Source organism: Nicotiana tomentosiformis, chromosome 5 (assembly GCF_000390325.3).
Source record: "Nicotiana tomentosiformis chromosome 5, ASM39032v3, whole genome shotgun sequence".
Lineage (NCBI taxonomy): Eukaryota > Viridiplantae > Streptophyta > Magnoliopsida > Solanales > Solanaceae > Nicotiana > Nicotiana tomentosiformis.
Genome location: NC_090816.1, coordinates 40062764 through 40079826, shown reverse-complemented (window position 1 = coordinate 40079826; position 17063 = coordinate 40062764). Strand labels below are relative to the sequence as shown.

General features: G+C 36.7%; 1 protein-coding gene across 2 annotated transcripts; it reads left to right on the top strand.

Moving 5' to 3' along the window:
* The first annotated feature begins 228 nt into the window (after positions 1–228).
* LOC104099763 (uncharacterized) lies at positions 229–16055 on the top strand. Of its 2 annotated transcripts, XM_009606860.4 has the most exons (16): positions 229–420; positions 512–705; positions 1550–2092; positions 2765–3961; positions 4051–4378; positions 5135–5390; positions 5478–5694; positions 6583–6935; positions 7031–7555; positions 8788–8895; positions 8980–9982; positions 10737–11078; positions 11207–11444; positions 12091–14801; positions 14884–15029; positions 15558–16055. In XM_009606860.4, the coding sequence occupies exons 2-16, from the start codon at positions 571–573 to the stop codon at positions 15847–15849; spliced, it is 8394 nt and encodes a 2797-aa protein (XP_009605155.1). In that variant the 5' UTR covers positions 229–420; positions 512–570; the 3' UTR covers positions 15850–16055. The 2 variants fall into 2 exon arrangements, with proteins under 2 accessions (XP_009605155.1, XP_009605154.1); XM_009606859.4 differs by having other exon boundaries at positions 8788–9982.
* Positions 16056–17063: the final 1008 nt, after the last annotated feature.

The window sequence follows — 17063 nt, the reverse complement described above, 5'->3', positions numbered from 1 at the left end:
TACTACTTGAGTTCGTATAATTGTAGACTTGCTCAAAGACACTACTGGAAGCAAAGTTACACCTAATAATCTTCTAAAAGTAATTAAAAGAGAAATTGGAAAAAGGAGTAGACCTTCAGGAAGATGAAAAGACCGCCCTTTGGTTTCCCAAGAACTACGTCCTTTTCATTTGCATTAATAATATCTCCCACTTTTCCTCTTCTTTTTTTTCTTCCGTACAAAAGTCGTGTTTTGCTTTAGGTCGCTTCTCATTTGTTGTAAAGAAAGCAAGAGTACTGTTAACTTGAAAAAGAGAGAGTTTTGATTGTTCCTTTTATTATCTTTTCTTTGGTAGCGGTTTTGTACTGGTACATATTCTGGTTTTTCCTTCGTGACAAAGAAATCCATCTTTTGCGTTTCCTTTATTTTTGGGCACAATGTGTAAGAAAAAATTTCATATCTGGATTCTGCTGCATGCAATAGTTTAAATTCTTCATGTGAGGTTTTTTCTTATATGTGTGTTACGTTTCAGGTGTAAAACAGAATTGAGGTGATTTATTTTGGATAATCTGAGTTAAGAGCTAGCTAGGGATGGAAGGGGTTTCTTCTTCTACTAGTACTAGTACTAGTAAGAAGAAGAGAGCATGGCCTAAAGATGACTTTATTGATTTGGTCTTCTCGTGGTCTATCGAAAATATTTTTGATGACACTCTGTATGAAAATCAGGTACACTTTTTCTTTTCCATGCTTCTTTAGATTATATTGCTCTTCTCTAAATAATGTAATTAATAAAATGCTCTCTCTCTCTTTTTCTTCTTTTATGTTTTAGCATCTTAGTGATTGGGGAACTTATGTTTGTCAAAATGATAATGCTGCATGACTAAGGTTGTACAAAATATTTTTGTTTGGAATTTGGAAAGAAGGAATTTTTCCTTTAAATATCATCCATCTGTAAGATTCAGGAAGTTGCATGAGTCTCTATTTTTCTTCATCTTTGAATACATTTTTCACATCTACTGGTTTATTGAATGCGTATAGCCTTGAAACTGAACTTTGCTATCCCCAAATTGAAGACAGATGTTCAAATTTCAAACATACCATCAAACTATGGCTTCATTATTTAAGCTATATTTGCTTCCATTTTGGGGCATGTTTATTCAATGGATTAAGGAACGTAGGTAATTTCGTATGCATTTGTTATTTTCTTTTTATAAGCAGTAATCTAAAGGGAACTAAAGGTGAATTTAATTTGAAATGAGAAAAAAGAAGCATAGAGAGAAATAAGATTTAAGATGTCTAAGAACAAAACATTTTCCCCCTTTGTTCTTTCTACTTTAATTGGATAATTTTCTTTAAATGTTTTTAACTTTTAACAGTTCCTTTTTCCCTTTGAAAGATTCCTTTGTTTTGGAACTTTAAAGAGAAAATCTTGAGTTGTTGTAAGTGGACTCCTTAAATGTTATCTTTGTCATAGCACCTTAATAAAGAAGATATTATTGTTGCCAACTTGTAAATGGGATGCAGAGCAAAAATAAGTTGCTTCTTTCTTAATTAATTATTTGCTGTGTAGGTGGAGAAGATTCCAGAATCATTTGAATCAGTGGAGCATTACTTGGGTTCATTTTTCTTCCTTTTACTGGAAGAAACACGAGCAGATATTGCTGCTTCCTTGGAGGTCATAGACAAAGCACCTTTTGCCGAATTAATCTCCTTTGATGAAGTAAAACCACATGGCACATTACTTTTTGATGTTAAGGTTGATTACTGGAGGCATATATTCAGTGATGGGAAAGAGCCTTACAGAACATTACCTGGAGATATTGTTATTATCTCAGATGCTAAACCTGAAACTGCTTCTGACCTGCAGCGACTTGGATGGAATTGGACCTTTGCATCTGTAACTAATATCAGTGACAATGAGAACGATGATTTAAATGCATCCACTAATTTTAAAGTCAAAGTTGCTAGAGATATTGGAATTTATAAGGGAGTGCAAAAATCATTTTATATAGTGTTTTTGATAAATTCGATACCAAATAAGAGAGTATGGAATGCGCTGGGAATGAGAAACAATTTGGACATTATTGAGAAAGTTCTGTGCAGCGGGCATGCGGTAAGACATCTTGCTGATTTACGTGTTTTTACTTCCTCTCAGAAGCATCATCCATTAGGTGCCTCTTTGTTTTCTAGTGCTTGATGACATATTTTTCAAGTTAATGTGTGGCCTTGTCGCGTAAGTGTGACTGGAAAATACATAACAAGGATGACATCAGCATTTTTTCACAATTGAAAGAAGAAGAATGGCAGCGTGTGAAAGTTTGACAAAAGTTATCTGTTGCTCGTGATGATCTTAATGTAGTGCGAAGTACTATACTTTTTCCATTTACAGCAGCTGGATGATGTCGTCTAGTTTTCTAATCTATTATTGATGGTTAGTTTTCAAATTTGTGTTGTCTCAGAAATGTTCTTTTACCAAAACCTTTGTAATGTTGATTCATTGGTCTCCTGGGTCGCAAATGGCCATTCTTGCATTTCTTCTGTTTCCAAAACTTTACTCTTCATTTTAGAAAATATGTACTCTTTGGCAATTAAAAACAATGTGTTCGTTGTCATTCTTGGAAAAAAAGAAGCTGAAACATACTCTTTTTACCAGATGCAGCCTCAACTGCTGTTTTCTTCCCTTAAGAGTGTTCCTATGAATTTGGACTTATGCTTGTGTTTTCCTATTTTCAGTATCTGTTTCGCTTAGTGGATTTCAGAATGAAAAAGCATTGTTTTTGTGCAGAAACAGCGCGAGAATAAATGTGATGTTTGTTCTACATCCATTAATGATGGACCAGCTGGAGAAGTTGTTAACAGTCTGTTGACTACGCTGAATGTTTCTCAGGCTAATGCAATCTTGACCTCTCTTGATACATTGAAATGTTGCCACAAGCCTTCCATTGAACTCATATGGGGTCCACCTGGTACAGGAAAGACTAAGACTACAAGTGTCATGCTCTTCATACTGTTGAGAATGAAGTATAGAACTCTTACTTGTGCCCCAACAAATGTAGCAATAACACAAGTAGCTTCTCGGTTGGTTAAACTGGTCAGAGAGTCATTAAAAAATCATTCTGCAGAAATGGATATCGTTTGTCCTTTGGGTGATATTCTCTTGGTTGGGAATAAGGACCGGCTAAAAGTTGGTCACTATATTGAGGAGATTTACCTTGATTATCGTGTCGATAGGCTGGTGGAATGCCTGGGACCACTGACTGGCTGGAAACACTGTATAAGTTCCATGAGTGGATTTCTAGAAGATTGTGTTTCTCAGTACCACATCTACGTGGAGAATGAGTTGATCAAACTGAAGGAACTTGCTGACCAAGAGGAAGCACAAAAAGAAAAAGCAAAAATCAGCTCATTGATTGATTTTGCTAGATCTCGGTTTAATTCTACAGCATCATCTTTGAGAAGATGCATGTTTGTATTCTGTACCCATCTACCGGTATGTTTTATTCAAGAGGAGAACTTTGAAAGAATGGTGCGCCTTATCTCCCTACTTGATTGTTTGGAGGGAATGTTATTTAAAGAGAATGTTGGTTCTAAAGAACTGGAAGAGCTATTTTCATCTCAGCAAACAATTGAAGTCTCTTCTGAGGCCGTTTTGGATGAGTTTTCTTTACGTTGTTTAAGAAGCCAGTGCCTTGGTCTTCTAAAAGATGTTCGCCAATCACTTGGAAAACTGAGTCTTCCTAGTGCTATGAGTAAGGAGTCGATTAAGGAGTTCTGTTTCCAAGTGGCTTACTTGGTATTGTGCACTGCTTCTAGTTCATATAAGCTTCATTCACTGGATATCAAGCCATTTGACTTATTAGTCGTTGATGAAGCCGCCCAATTGAAGGAGTGTGAATCTGTCATACCATTCCAACTTCAAGGTCTGACGCATACTGTTTTGGTGGGCGATGAGTGTCAACTGCCGGCAACAGTTAAGAGTCGAGTAAGTTTGCCTTCTTTTTTCTACGTGCAATTTCAACTGATTGTCTTTTCACTATATTGTTTTTACATAATTCTGTTACTCTGAAATAGGTTTCTGAAGAAGCTGGCTTTGGAAGGAGCCTTTTTGAAAGACTCAGTTCACTGGGACATTTTAAACACCTGCTTAACATACAGTACCGGATGCATCCATCAATTAGCCAATTTCCAAATTCAAGTTTCTATCATAATCAAATTCATGATGCCCCTGATGTAAGGCATAAAACGTATGAGAAAAGATATCTTCCGGGAAGGTGTTTTGGTCCATATTCCTTTATAAATGTTCCATTGGGTAAAGAAGAACTAGATGATGTTGGACATAGTCGAAGAAATATGGTTGAAGTGGCTTTAGTGATGAAGATAGTGCATAACTTGTTCAAAGGTATACTCGTACTAATGAAACCTGCCATTTTGTGGTTAGAATTTTTCCTGAAATGCTCTTTTGTCTTTTTGCCTCGATAACTATTTGTACCTTTGTCAAACTCAACATTAACTTTTTTGCTTCTGTTTAAAGTGTGGGTGTACGATGCTACCGATGTGTGTATCAAGGTATTGAAGGGTCTAGTCTCAAAGTAGCAAAAATAAACAAGTGTTTTGTGCATGGGGTATCCTTAAACTGTATTTCTTCACCACCCAAAAGAAACATAGGCTGAGTGAATATATCTTGTTCATGTACAGCAGTTGGGAGCTAAAATGCGAATGTCTATTTTGAGGTTAATAGCCAATTGTACTTTGTTATAACTTATAACCATGTAAATTGTAGAATTAAGAAAAAGCCTTTTAAAGACAAAAACAACAAAGGCTGAGTTTCTTGAATTCTTTTTCTGTCTTTTTGATAAGTACTAGGATCTGGAAATGAGGCTGTGATTATTCAAGAATCTTTAATGCAGAACACCTAATAACCCAGATTTTGTACTTGGGTTTGTGTCGCTTAATCTTTGAATTGCGAGATCTCCACAACTTACTTTACTGTTTCCTTCCTTGTGATGAGTGCACTCTGTCAAATATTTGGTTGGCCCTCTCTTAATTAATGTTTAATTGGGTTTGCGTGGGTGGGACTCCGTGGGAGGTTCTCTGTAGCTTCCACGTATTTCTGTTTTCTTTGATGTTGTTGTTATGTTCTATTCATTATTTGCAGTTTGGAGTGGCTCCAGGAAGAAACTCAGCATTGGTGTTATATCACCTTATTCTGCACAAATTTTGGCCATACAAGGTAAACTTGGGCAGAATTATGATAACCTGGAGGGTTTTGAAGTTAAGGTGAAGTCAATAGATGGATTTCAGGGAGGGGAGGAAGATATAGTAATATTATCTACTGTGAGATCTAATCGTGGTGGATCGATCGGTTTCTTGTCTAGCTTTCAAAGGACTAATGTTGCTTTGACCAGGGCTCGGTATGGATTGAATTGTTTCGCTGTTACGTCACATTTGGATCTTCTTATTTTCTTCTAAGCTGATTTTGCAGGGTTTTATTCTTATAGGCACTGTCTTTGGATTCTTGGCAATGAACAAACGTTACTTGAGAGCAACTCTGTTTGGCAAGCATTAGTTCTTGACGCCAAGAGTCGTCAGTGCTTCTTTCATGCTTCAGAAGACAATGACATGAGGACAACAATTTTAAATGTTAAGAAAGAATATGATCAGCTGGACGATTTACTTAATCCAGAGAGTATTCTGTTCAAATCTCAAAGATGGAAGGTATGTCTTGTGCTTTTGGCTCTTTCACATTAAATTTTTTCTTCTTAAGTACAGCTTTTTAATTGACAATGACTTGAGGTCAGTTAATGTCTAATGGAGCGAGTTATAAAAAGGATTATGTTATATTAATGAAGTTATGGCACCATGAACATTCAAAACGTTATCTTGTTATTTTATTGTTTATTGAATTCAAAACGTTATTTTCTAGGGACTTATCCTGCAAAAAGAATGTATACTTCTTCAATGTTACATGCTCAAAGTGGTTTATTGCAATGAGTAAAGTGTGCAGAGAATTAGTAGTTGATCTTGATTCACATTCACATCCTCAGAAGCATTTAACTGAGGATCCAATATTTCATGTTTGGATTGTTATGCCTACTTGTATTATCATGGGTGGGTCCAGTGTTTTTCCGCTCCGGATTGTTTGTTGATGTAGTATTTCAGTTTTTTGACCAGTTAATGTATGATCTACAACAACAAGAAGCCCAATAATTTCCCATAAGTGGGGTCTGGAGTTAATGTATGATCTCTTGATGCATAATGGGTTATGTATATGCTGCTGTCTTTCTTATGGTTCGCTTCTTTATTTGGAACAATTGTGTTTCAGTTGTAAACTAACATCTTGCATTAGCATTCATTACCATGACTCTTCCTCCTGGAGCACATACTGTTCTCTGTTTAACGTGTTCAACCTCCCATAAGTTATAGTCAATTGAAACATCTGTCTTGATCCATGTTATATGTTTATTCTTTGTAAGTGTGTGCTTCGCTCATTGAAGGTGCAAAACTTTGGTCAGTATCATTTGTCACACATAAGTACACGGTAATGGTTCCTGTATTAATGAGTTTACTTGGCCGTTGTTGTATTATCTTCTATATGGTTGCCAGGTACTCTTCAGTGACAATTTTAGAAAATCCTTTGTAAAGCTGGCATCCTCCCGCCTGAGGATGTCTGTGATAAATCTTCTAGTTAAGCTGGCTAGTGGATGGCGTCCCAAGAAAAGGAATGCGGACTCAATTTCCGAGAGTTCATCTAAAATTGTAAAACAATTTAAGGTTGAAGGGCGATATGTCGTTTGCACGGTTGATATTCAGAAAGAGTCCACCTATACTCAAGTGCTGAGGGTTTGGGATATTTTGCCCTTGGAGGAGGTCACAAAATTGTCAAGGCGCCTTGATATCATATCTTCAATGTACACTGATGAATTCATCAGTCTTTGTAAGGAAAAGTGTCTTGAGGGGTAAACCGATTCTTTTGTGCTCTATTATTTCCAATTTATAATGAGCTGCAATTGCTTCTTTTAAATTTTTCTTTAATATTTTCACTTTTGTTCAGGGACTTGGAAGTTCCAAAGAGTTGGAAGCTCTATCGTGATATCATTCAGTACAAACGTGTTACTGCGAGCGAATTGAATAATGAAACAACTGGTGCAATAGATGGTAGAAGTTATGTTGAAAATTCAAGAGTCAGTGAAAGCTTATTACTAATGAAATTTTACTCTTTATCGTCTGGTGTTGTCAACCATTTGCTCTCTAATCACCATGGTGAAGAATTAGATCTCCCTTTTGAAGTTACTAATGAAGAGAGGGAGATAATCCAATTTAGTAGAAGCAGTTTCATCCTTGGTCGCTCAGGCACAGGAAAAACAACAGTTTTGACCATGAAGTTATTGCAAAAGGAACAACAACACCACAATGCTGTCGAAGGATTAAAGGAAAAACAAGATGCCAGTCAGCGTGCAGAGGAAATAGGATTTAGACGACATGAGGAAAATGAGGAGGATACCTTGCGCCAGCTTTTCGTAACAGTTAGTCCTAAACTTTGTTACGCCGTCAAACAACAAATCTCTCAGCTGAAAAGGTGAGTTCTAGTCTGCTGTCAGAGAGTTGCCTGATGGGACTGTGCTTGCTTTAATAAGCTGCATCCTTGTTGAGCAACGATCCTTGAAGTAATGTGGTTCAGTATTCTCTTTCGTTTTATTTGGTTTTTTTCTGAGTTTACAGTGCAAGTCTAAGGTTTATAATGCGTGAAGAAAGAACGATATGAATTAGTTTCTGTGCTGTAACTTAGTGGTTAATGAAGCTAGAAAAACCATGTGAGACCTGAGTAATTCTGTCATAGGCAAAGAACCGAAGTAATCTCTTTTATGTGTCTAAGCATTGGTGAAAGTAGAGTTTCCTGGTACGCGTATTGGTAGGAGGATGCAGGTATAGTTGCTCGAATACATGTAAGGAAAGCTAAAAATCATTGAGCCAGCTAGGAGAAAAGTGGAGAAGGAATACCACATAAAATATTCTCAAAACGAGAAATGAGTGGTTGAAGGCTTCATTACAAAACTAGGATTAAAAAAGAGCAAACATATTCAGATTTACAGCATGGATGTAATAATTACTTATATGCTTTCATATTCCATGGTTGTTAACGTACATCTAAATTGAGAGCTAGTTGCTATGGTTATTGATGGTTGGAATTATGTTTAAATGATCTAGCAAATTCTCACCCAAATGAATTTATAAAAGTTAGGTGCTTTGAACTTTTAACTCAAAACACCATTGTGCAGTAGTATGACTATGTTTGAAAAAATGATGTGACCTTGGAGCAGCAGTTAGTTTATTAACCATATCTGAACTCAGCAAAAGGTTACCTATTATTGTTTGAACACCATCTTCTCCTTGAACTTCCTAGACCTTTGTCCAAAAAGATATTTGGAATGTAAAGAAGTTGGCGGTCTTAACCATTAGTAATGCATAGTATGCTCTTCTTTTTTTAGAATTTCATAAAGCTCTATGACCAAACCGAAGATTGTTGTTACAGTAACGTAAGAATGATGATAGTTAAGGTTCTTACATGATAATAACTCTTCCTATAACCTTGATGATTTGGAGAGTGCATAATTGAATTGGAGATGGGGAGTCATAGATTTTCACACGTGTAATTGCATTTCCTTTATGCTATGTTTCTTTTTTACTGGTTCTGACCTGTAATTCATACTGAATTAATGTTGTGTTATAAGCTTGAATGAGGTTTCTATTTTTATCCAATTAAGAGGTGTACAACCTGCTCCTTTGATGCTAACTTTCTTAAATTTGCAGCTTCATTTGTGGCAAAAGTTTCTCAGCTGAAAGCAGCTTGCGCGAAACTGATGATTTGGATGGAACGTCACAGTTTAGAGATATACCGGACTCTTTTATTGACATCCCGTACGTGAAGTACCCTCTTGTGATCACATTTCGTAAGTTCCTAATGATGCTTGATGGAACTATAGGTTATTCCTATTTTGATAGGTTCCATTTGAAGTGGGAGCTTTCCGAAGACAAAAGTTTGAGGTCAATCACTTTGCAAACTTTCATAAGAGAGAAGGAGGTCAATTATGATCGCTTTTGTAGTTTGTATTGGCCTCACTTCAGTACTCATTTGACCAAGAATCTTGATTCTTCAAGGGTGTTTACCGAAATACTTTCTTATATAAAAGGGGGGCTGAAAGCAGGGGACTTTCCTGACGGGAAACTCAGCAAAGAGACTTATATTTCAATGTCAGAATATCGGGTCTCTACTGTAAGTGCAGAACAAAGAGAGAGAATATATAGTATTTTCCAGGATTATGAAAAAATGAAGATCGAGAGTGGTGAATACGATTTAGCTGATTTAGTTAATGATCTTCATCTTCGGCTAAAATTTCAGTATCTGGATGGGGACAAGATTGATTTTGTATATATTGATGAAGTTCAAGATCTCACTATGAGACAAATAGCTCTTTTCAAATATATTTGTAGAAATGTTGATGAAGGCTTTGTATTCTCTGGTGATACAGCACAGACAATTGCTAGGGGGATAGATTTTAGGTTTGAAGACATTAGGAATCTATTCTACAATGATTTTGTTATGGAATCAAAGGGTGATGAAGTTGTCGGAAGAAGAGATAAAGGACATCTATCACGTGTTTTTCAGTTGATTCAGAACTTCCGGACACATGCTGGTGTGCTCAAGCTAGCACAGAGTGTAATTGATCTGCTTTGTCATTATTTCCCTCAGTCTGTTGATTTCTTGAAACCTGAGACTAGTCTTATATATGGTGAGGCTCCCGTGTTGCTCAAGCCTGGAGCTGATGAAAATGCAATTATAACTATTTTTGGGAATAGTGGGAGTATTGGAGGGAAAATAATAGGTTTTGGTGCAGAGCAGGTCATACTAGTGCGGGATGAATCTGCTAAGAAGGAAATCTCAGGTTGTATCGGAAGGCAAGCTCTTATTTTGACCATTGTTGAATGCAAAGGCTTGGAGTTTCAGGCAAGTCAGTTTTCTCATTTGTTATTCTTAGGAATTCAATTATTACTGTCTTTCAACTTCTCTTTTTTATTTTTTGGTTTTCTTCGTAATGATAATCGACCTACTTGTGTGTAGGATTGCTAGTTTAATAAGCACCATAACTACTTCCTGCGCATGATTGTTTGCTTAACGTATCTACTAGTCTCTTTCTGGATGTACATGAAGTATGAAGCAAGCTTTACCTACCACTTACTCATGCTATTCAAAGGCTTGTATAATAAGTAATCCCCTACCTTCATCCTCTTGTTTATCATATTTTTGCATGGACAGAGGCATGAATTTCAAAAAGAAAGGTAGTTTCAATATCTTACAAGTTTTCGATGTTTTGAAGGATCCAAATCAATGACTTATGACTTTGTTTTAGAGTACACATAATTTGCCCTTAGTTTTAGAGTTCCCATAATCTTTGGTGTAGATTGGTTTGAGGCACATTTCCTGCTCCCTGGTTCATTAGGATTCTAATTTCACTTTTGGGTAGGGTTGGAAAGGGGTTAGTCCAAGAACTCACTTCTTGTTAGAGACATGGCCCAGCTAACTAATATTTCAACCAAGTGTCCATTTGAGTAGGCAGAACAATGGTAAATTGCAAATGCGGCGTTTGAAGAGCACAAACATTGATAAACCTGCTGAGTAGAATTGCATCTTCTGCTAAAGCATATTCTCCTTTCTATTGAATTCTTCTGTAGCCTCTCATTTCCTTCGTTTATATTTGTAGGATGTGCTGCTTTACAATTTTTTTGGGTCATCGCCGCTTAGAAATCAGTGGAGAGTGGTATATGAGTTCATGAAAGAACAAGGTTTACTGGATTTATCCTTCCCAAGTTTCTGTGAAGCAAGACATAATGTCTTGTGCTCTGAATTAAAGCAGCTTTATGTAGCTATAACTCGAACTAGGCAAAGGTTATGGATTTGTGAAAATATAGAGGAATTTTCCAAGCCTATATTTGACTATTGGAGGAGGTTGTGTCTAGTGGAAACAAGGGAGATAGATGATTCACTTGCACAAGCTATGCGAAGTTCCAGCAGTCCAGAGGAGTGGAAGTCAAGGGGAGTGAAGGTCAAGTTGATTTTCCTTGATCTGTGGCTATTACCGTATTCATTTGTTACACATTTCATTCTTGTGTTGCTATATATACCTCTCAGTATTATTTGACCCTCATAAAGTGCATTGATGTTATCATGCAGCTCTTTTGGGAGAAAAACTATGAGATGGCAATTATGTGTTTTGAAAAAGCAGGAGAAAAGAATTGGGAGAAAAGGGCAAAGGCGGCTGGATTCAGGGCAGCTGCTGAACGAATTCGTGATTCAAATCCCAAAGAGGCTTTCACCTACCTACGTGAGGCTGCTGAAATATTCGATTCTATTGGAAGATTTGAGTCTGCAGCTGAATGTTTTTATGACTTGAGGGAGTATGAAAGAGCAGGTAACAAATGGTGCTTTTCTCCGGAAAAGTTGCCTCACTTTCTCAAGCATCGCTATTTTCTTGCCTGGCATTTTTTCTTTTTTTTTTTCTTAGAGTCCATGCCTTGTGTTCTCAATATATCACTTTTCTGCATTTCCATTTCTTACGGACTTGCATCCAGTTTTCAGATCTAATAATAACATCTCTGAATGTAACTCTTGGGGGACAATGAGCTATGCTAGGTAGACCTCTAGGATCTTATTACTTAAGTTACATTCTTCTTACCCGAATCTCCCCTACTGCCCTCCCCCAAAACCATAAAACAAAAAATTATGAACAATGCCATCTTTTTCCTTAATTAACTGATTGATTAGTTAAAATGGAAAACTGTAGTGTGTACCAATACAACAATCAGTTGAAATGTTGCAAGTTTTATGTCCCACTGCCGTGGTTATCTGTAGAGGTTATTGTACCATTGCCAAATATACAGTTTTTTCCCAACTTGCCCTTTTGAGCTATCTATGTTTTTGAGTTGATAACTACTGACTTCCTTTTGCAGTCTTGCTTTGCTTCATGGTAACCTATATCAAGACTAAAGAATGTTGTTTTCGTATCTGTTTTTTTTTTTTTTTGTGTTCTCCCGTTTAACCTGTAAACTTATCCACAGGTAAAATTTATTTGGAGAAGTGTGGAAAACCTGAACTGGCAAAAGCTGCTGAGTGTTTTACACTGGCTGGATGCTATGAGCAGGCAGCAGGAGTTTATGCAAAAGGCAATTATTTCGCTGAGTGCTTGTTAGTTTGCACGAAAGGAAAATGTTTCGACTTGGGTTTGAAATATGTTGAGTACTGGAAGCAATATGCTGGCAAGGGCAATACTGCAGGGAAAGAAGCTCCTGGAATTGACAAAATTGAGATGGAGTTCCTGGAGAATTGTGCATTTAATTATTGTGAGCTCAACGACAGAGAATCCATGATGAAATTTGTTAAAGCATTCCCTTCAATGGACATGAAACGCAAATTTTTGAAGTCTCGGGAGTGTCTTGATGAGCTGCTGTTGTTAGAAGAAGAATTAGGAAACTTCACTGAAGCTGCAGAAATTGCATGGCTGGAAGGAAATATTCTTCGTGAAGCGGATTTAATTGGGAAGGCACGGGATTTTGACAAGGCATCTTCACTCATCCTTTTATATGTTCTCTCTAACTCCCTATGGGTGCCAGGAAGTAAAGGTTGGCCTCCAAAGTCATTCACACAAAAGGAGGAACTTCTGCAAAGGTTAATCTCATTTGCGAGGCGTGGCTCCAACTTTCAAGCCATGTACATTGTGGTTAAAGTTTTATCAAATGAGTCAAGTGACTGGTCTACCGTGAAGCACCTGTTCATTGCGTCTCAGAAATGCAAGTGTCTAATTGCTGAAATGTTGTGCTGTAGAAAAATCTTGGATGTTCATTTTGAAAGTAATGCAGCAAAGTATGATTGGCATGATATGGAATCCGTCAATATACAAAGTTCGGAAGAACTGATTTCATGCAGCCAGGTTAGTATCAGGACACTGCTTCTGTTTTGGAATTTGTGGAAGAAGAATATAATTGGTCTTCTTGAATCTCTTGATGTCCTTGATGTTGAAGAATTTGGTGAAAATAGGAATTTTTGTGATTTCTGCCTAAATTACTTTGGTGCAAGGCAGCAATTGAATGATCTTAATGTTACATATGTTCTGTTGCATCCAGCAGCCGAATGGGTTAAAAAAATTAACCCAAGTTTCATTAGACGGAGCAAAAAGATGGTATTTATTGATTCCCGGCATTTTATTTATGCCGCTCGAAATCACTGGCATTCAGAATTACTCCTTGTAGGTTTGAAAGTTCTGGAAACTCTGGAATCCCTCTATAAGTTGACTGCAACTTCAATGACTCTATTCCAGCAAAGCATATGCCTTCTAAATATATATGAGATTGCAAAATTTTTGAACGAGTCCAAACACCTTGATTCTAAGAGTTTTGAGTGGAGAATACGGAACTTTTTGATGCAGTCCTTCAAATATTTTGACAATGTTTTCCCCCTCGACCCCCGGCAGTCAATGGTTGAGAATATGATTTCTCTAAGGAGAACAGAGCTTTCCAGTGACTTGCTCCAAGAATTCATCCTTCAAGATACTAACAGCAAAGGTCTTTTGAGCTATGGACAAATTGGAAGGACGGTCATGATATTGCTTGCATCTGGAGGACATTCTGAAGATCTATACAAGAAAATTGTTGGAAGAATTCCAACAGAACCATGGAAATCATTCATGGAAATTCTCGGCTGCAAGAAATCAACAGAACGCACGGAAGAATCTGTGTCTGTCAATGCCATTTGTGAAGGCAAAACTTTGGAGTCTCATGAAGCTTTTTCATCAAGCAATAGTGATCTTGAGTGCTCTCAAAAGTCTTTAAATAACCCAAGTGAAGTTCTGGAGCTTGTATTTGTTCAGAAATTTAATGAAGCTTTACAAGATACCTTCAATGCAAATTGGATCAGACTAAATGACTACATATCCCCGGGTTGTTTCCTGTATCTTGTTGAGCGCTTTTTGATCTTGGTGTCGCAGCGCCGGGGATCCTTTTTCACCACAAGATCTTCATTGGTGGAATGGCTTATTTCTGAACAATCTGAGGTCTTACCCACTTCCAGGCTTGCAATCAACTCGCAGTCTTTGGAAAATTTTTATCATTCCATTCTTTTGATGGTGAAACAATTCATTTTCGATAAAGTTGGTACTGTTGAATGGATTTCGCGATCGAAGATTAGCTTTAATGCATACTATAAGCTATTTGTTTTGAGATTGGTTGTTATCCTGTGCTTACTGTGTGTGAACTGTGGCAAGTACTATGATGTTCTTTTCCAAGTGCTCAGTAACAATGATGTTAGGAACCAGCTTCCAAAGTACTTCTATGGCGTTCTTCGACAAGGAATGAAGCGCAATTACTTTCAGACAAGTGAAATTGGAGAAGCTTTTCGAAATGCTAGTGATCCTCTTTTGTTTGTCAGTCTGGGTGAGAATGATACCAGGAAGTATTCTAATGTCATTCCAGTGCAGCTGGGAACAAACTGCAATAGAGAAGACATTATTGACTCCCTGTTTCCGGCAAGAATTGGGTTGCAAACTCCTAATACCACTGTTCCAAAAGTCATGACTAATCCTTTCACTACTCCCTCGAATTATGGTAATCAACCAAAGAGTTTGATAATGCCATTTTCTGAAGTCACTCCTCTGTCTGAGCAGATTCTACAAATGAATTGGGCCCTATTTCACGAAATATCTGATTTTTTGAAGCTCATTAGCAGTGAAAATGATGGAACTTTTGCAAATATATCAGTTGTTGCTCAGAAGGTGAAGGTAATCTTAGTTCTCTTGTAACTATAACATTTGTTGTTGTTGTTGTTATTATTATAAACTGCTAAACTTGTTATTTATTAAGGAGGAAATAAATACGCATATCAAATTCTTGACTGCTGCAATTACTCTGCCTGCGGTGAAGAAGCCTTACGCTGGTGAAGACATGATTAAGGAACTGCACATTATGCTTCAGGAGCTGAAACAGCTCCATTCATTGCTGGAAACGAGGTATGCTGGTTTCTTACGATTGTGTATTTCAATTTTTGTTTTCTGGAATATGTTCTGCTTCTTGTATTTATGAAATAGGAGTTCGTTTTATCCGAATGTCAGGCAGCAGGTGCTGCTAGCTGTTAGATCAAGAAAAATGGAATTCCACCCCTTACCCAAAATTTAACTTGAATGGCAAGGGGCAGACAGGATCGTAGTTGTCAAGATGAAATTGTTTGGGTTCAAAATATATGCTAGGGGTGTAAAATCCATTTCTGGCAAATTCTTTCATGCTAGAAGTACATTATCTTTAGTTTGAAACTGTTGCCTTAGCTAATGACTTATTCCTGTTGTGAGCCTTATAAGGTTCTGTTAGCCAATTATTTATGCTAACTACTTCTATATAGTACAATATATATATTCTTCAACTTGGTCTTGGTATACTTCTACTCATTGACATGCTTGCACAAACATATTTTAGAGTGTCGAGGCAAGATGTCCAACTTTTGTATAGAACTCTTGCTAAATTGTTGCCTTGATACTATACAGTGATTCAGAAGTAGCAAGCGCTGAGCAACTATTGAAGAGCTTGCTGTCAAGGAAGCCCAAGCTTGAAACTTTACTGACTCAGTGCATTGTACCCAAGGATAACAATGAGAACGTCACACTAGAGAATGATTGTGAGGAAAAAGGCAACACAGAGTGCGGTGAAGTTGAGAAGATTGAGTTGCCGTCTGCCACCACCAATGTTGAAAGCAATAATCAGGTTGCTGAAAGGAAGCAGACAGGGAAAGGGAATAAGTCCAGGAAACCCAAAAAGGGAAAAGGAAAAAAGAAGTGAAAACTAGCATGCAACATTATCATAGAAAGGATAGCTTCAGGGCCCTCAGTTTTACGATTTTCAATACTTTTTGTACAATCTACGTGCTGTGAATGTAAAGGAAGGTGAAGTGAATTCTTTTATATCCTTTTCTGGTGTGAAAAATGGAACAGTATTAGAAACTGTATGCGTGTGTACTTTGTTTGCATAATTTTGTCCTTGGTCAATTCTAATTTCTCACATTTATATTTATTTCTATATCTATATCTATACTTATATTATCTATCTCTATCCATATCTATAGTATTGTAAAAGCATGCATGTTCCACGCTAAATATTGAATGTCTTATAAACTGCACCCGACCAGTAGACCATAATGAAGTTGATCGACTACTTCAACAATGGCAACAATGCCTAAAGAGAATGACGATTCCACAATACTTGTATTGCAGACAGGAGGAAGATCGAGTCCGAATAAAATAAAATCATGATATAATGTTCCCGATAAGGTTCTGAAGAAACCCCTTAAAGGTAGGCGAGAAAACACATGAAGCTAAGCTTCATGCCATGACTGCTGATGCCAACCGTCTTTAAAGACAGGACCTAGCTCACGATTGTTGATACCCAATTTTGCCCTCATATTTTTTCAAATAGTATACCTTTCAAAACATCATTTTGCATCATTATTTAGCTTACAAAATCTATACATGCATTTTCTATGTTTTTTCATAATTTTTTGAGCTTTGTAATTGATTTTTTCTTGCATTTAAATTACTTGAATACTTATTAATTACTCCTTCAAATTATTTTGTGATGACTTAATTACCTAAAATTATTATTTTGTATCTATAATACACATTTCAAATATTTTTACTTTATTCTTATATAATTACATTAGTAGTTTTAAGCTATTTGCACAATCTTGCAAATATAGCCTATATTTTACAATTTTTATTGCATTTGTCATTTTATTCAAGGTCAAAATAATATCTTATGTTTTTATAATCTTCTACTATTGTTTTAAAGTATTAATTTGCATAAATAATATTTTTATAATTTATTTAACTATTTTTGATTAAATTATTTTCCTCTTAATTTCCTATTTTAAAAAATCTTGCACAAAATTGGGAACTTCGGACCAATTAAGGTCCAAATGAACCCCTGGCCCAATAACCTCAGCAGCCCAAACGACCCTTTAAAAATCCGGGCACAACCCGTTTATAATGACCCGCCCC

What these genes read in the sequence shown, in the direction of transcription:
- LOC104099763 (XM_009606859.4), top strand. Translation starts at nt 571, where the DNA reads ATGGAAGGGGTTTCTTCTTCTACTAGTACTAGTACTAGTAAGAAGAAG. An exon ending in GTTGCTTTGACCAGGGCTCG is followed by an intron (nt 5,391 to 5,477) that starts GTATGGATTGAA and finishes TTATTCTTATAG; the next exon opens with GCACTGTCTTTGGATTCTTG. An exon ending in GAGGGAGTATGAAAGAGCAG is followed by an intron (nt 11,445 to 12,090) that starts GTAACAAATGGT and finishes ACTTATCCACAG; the next exon opens with GTAAAATTTATTTGGAGAAG.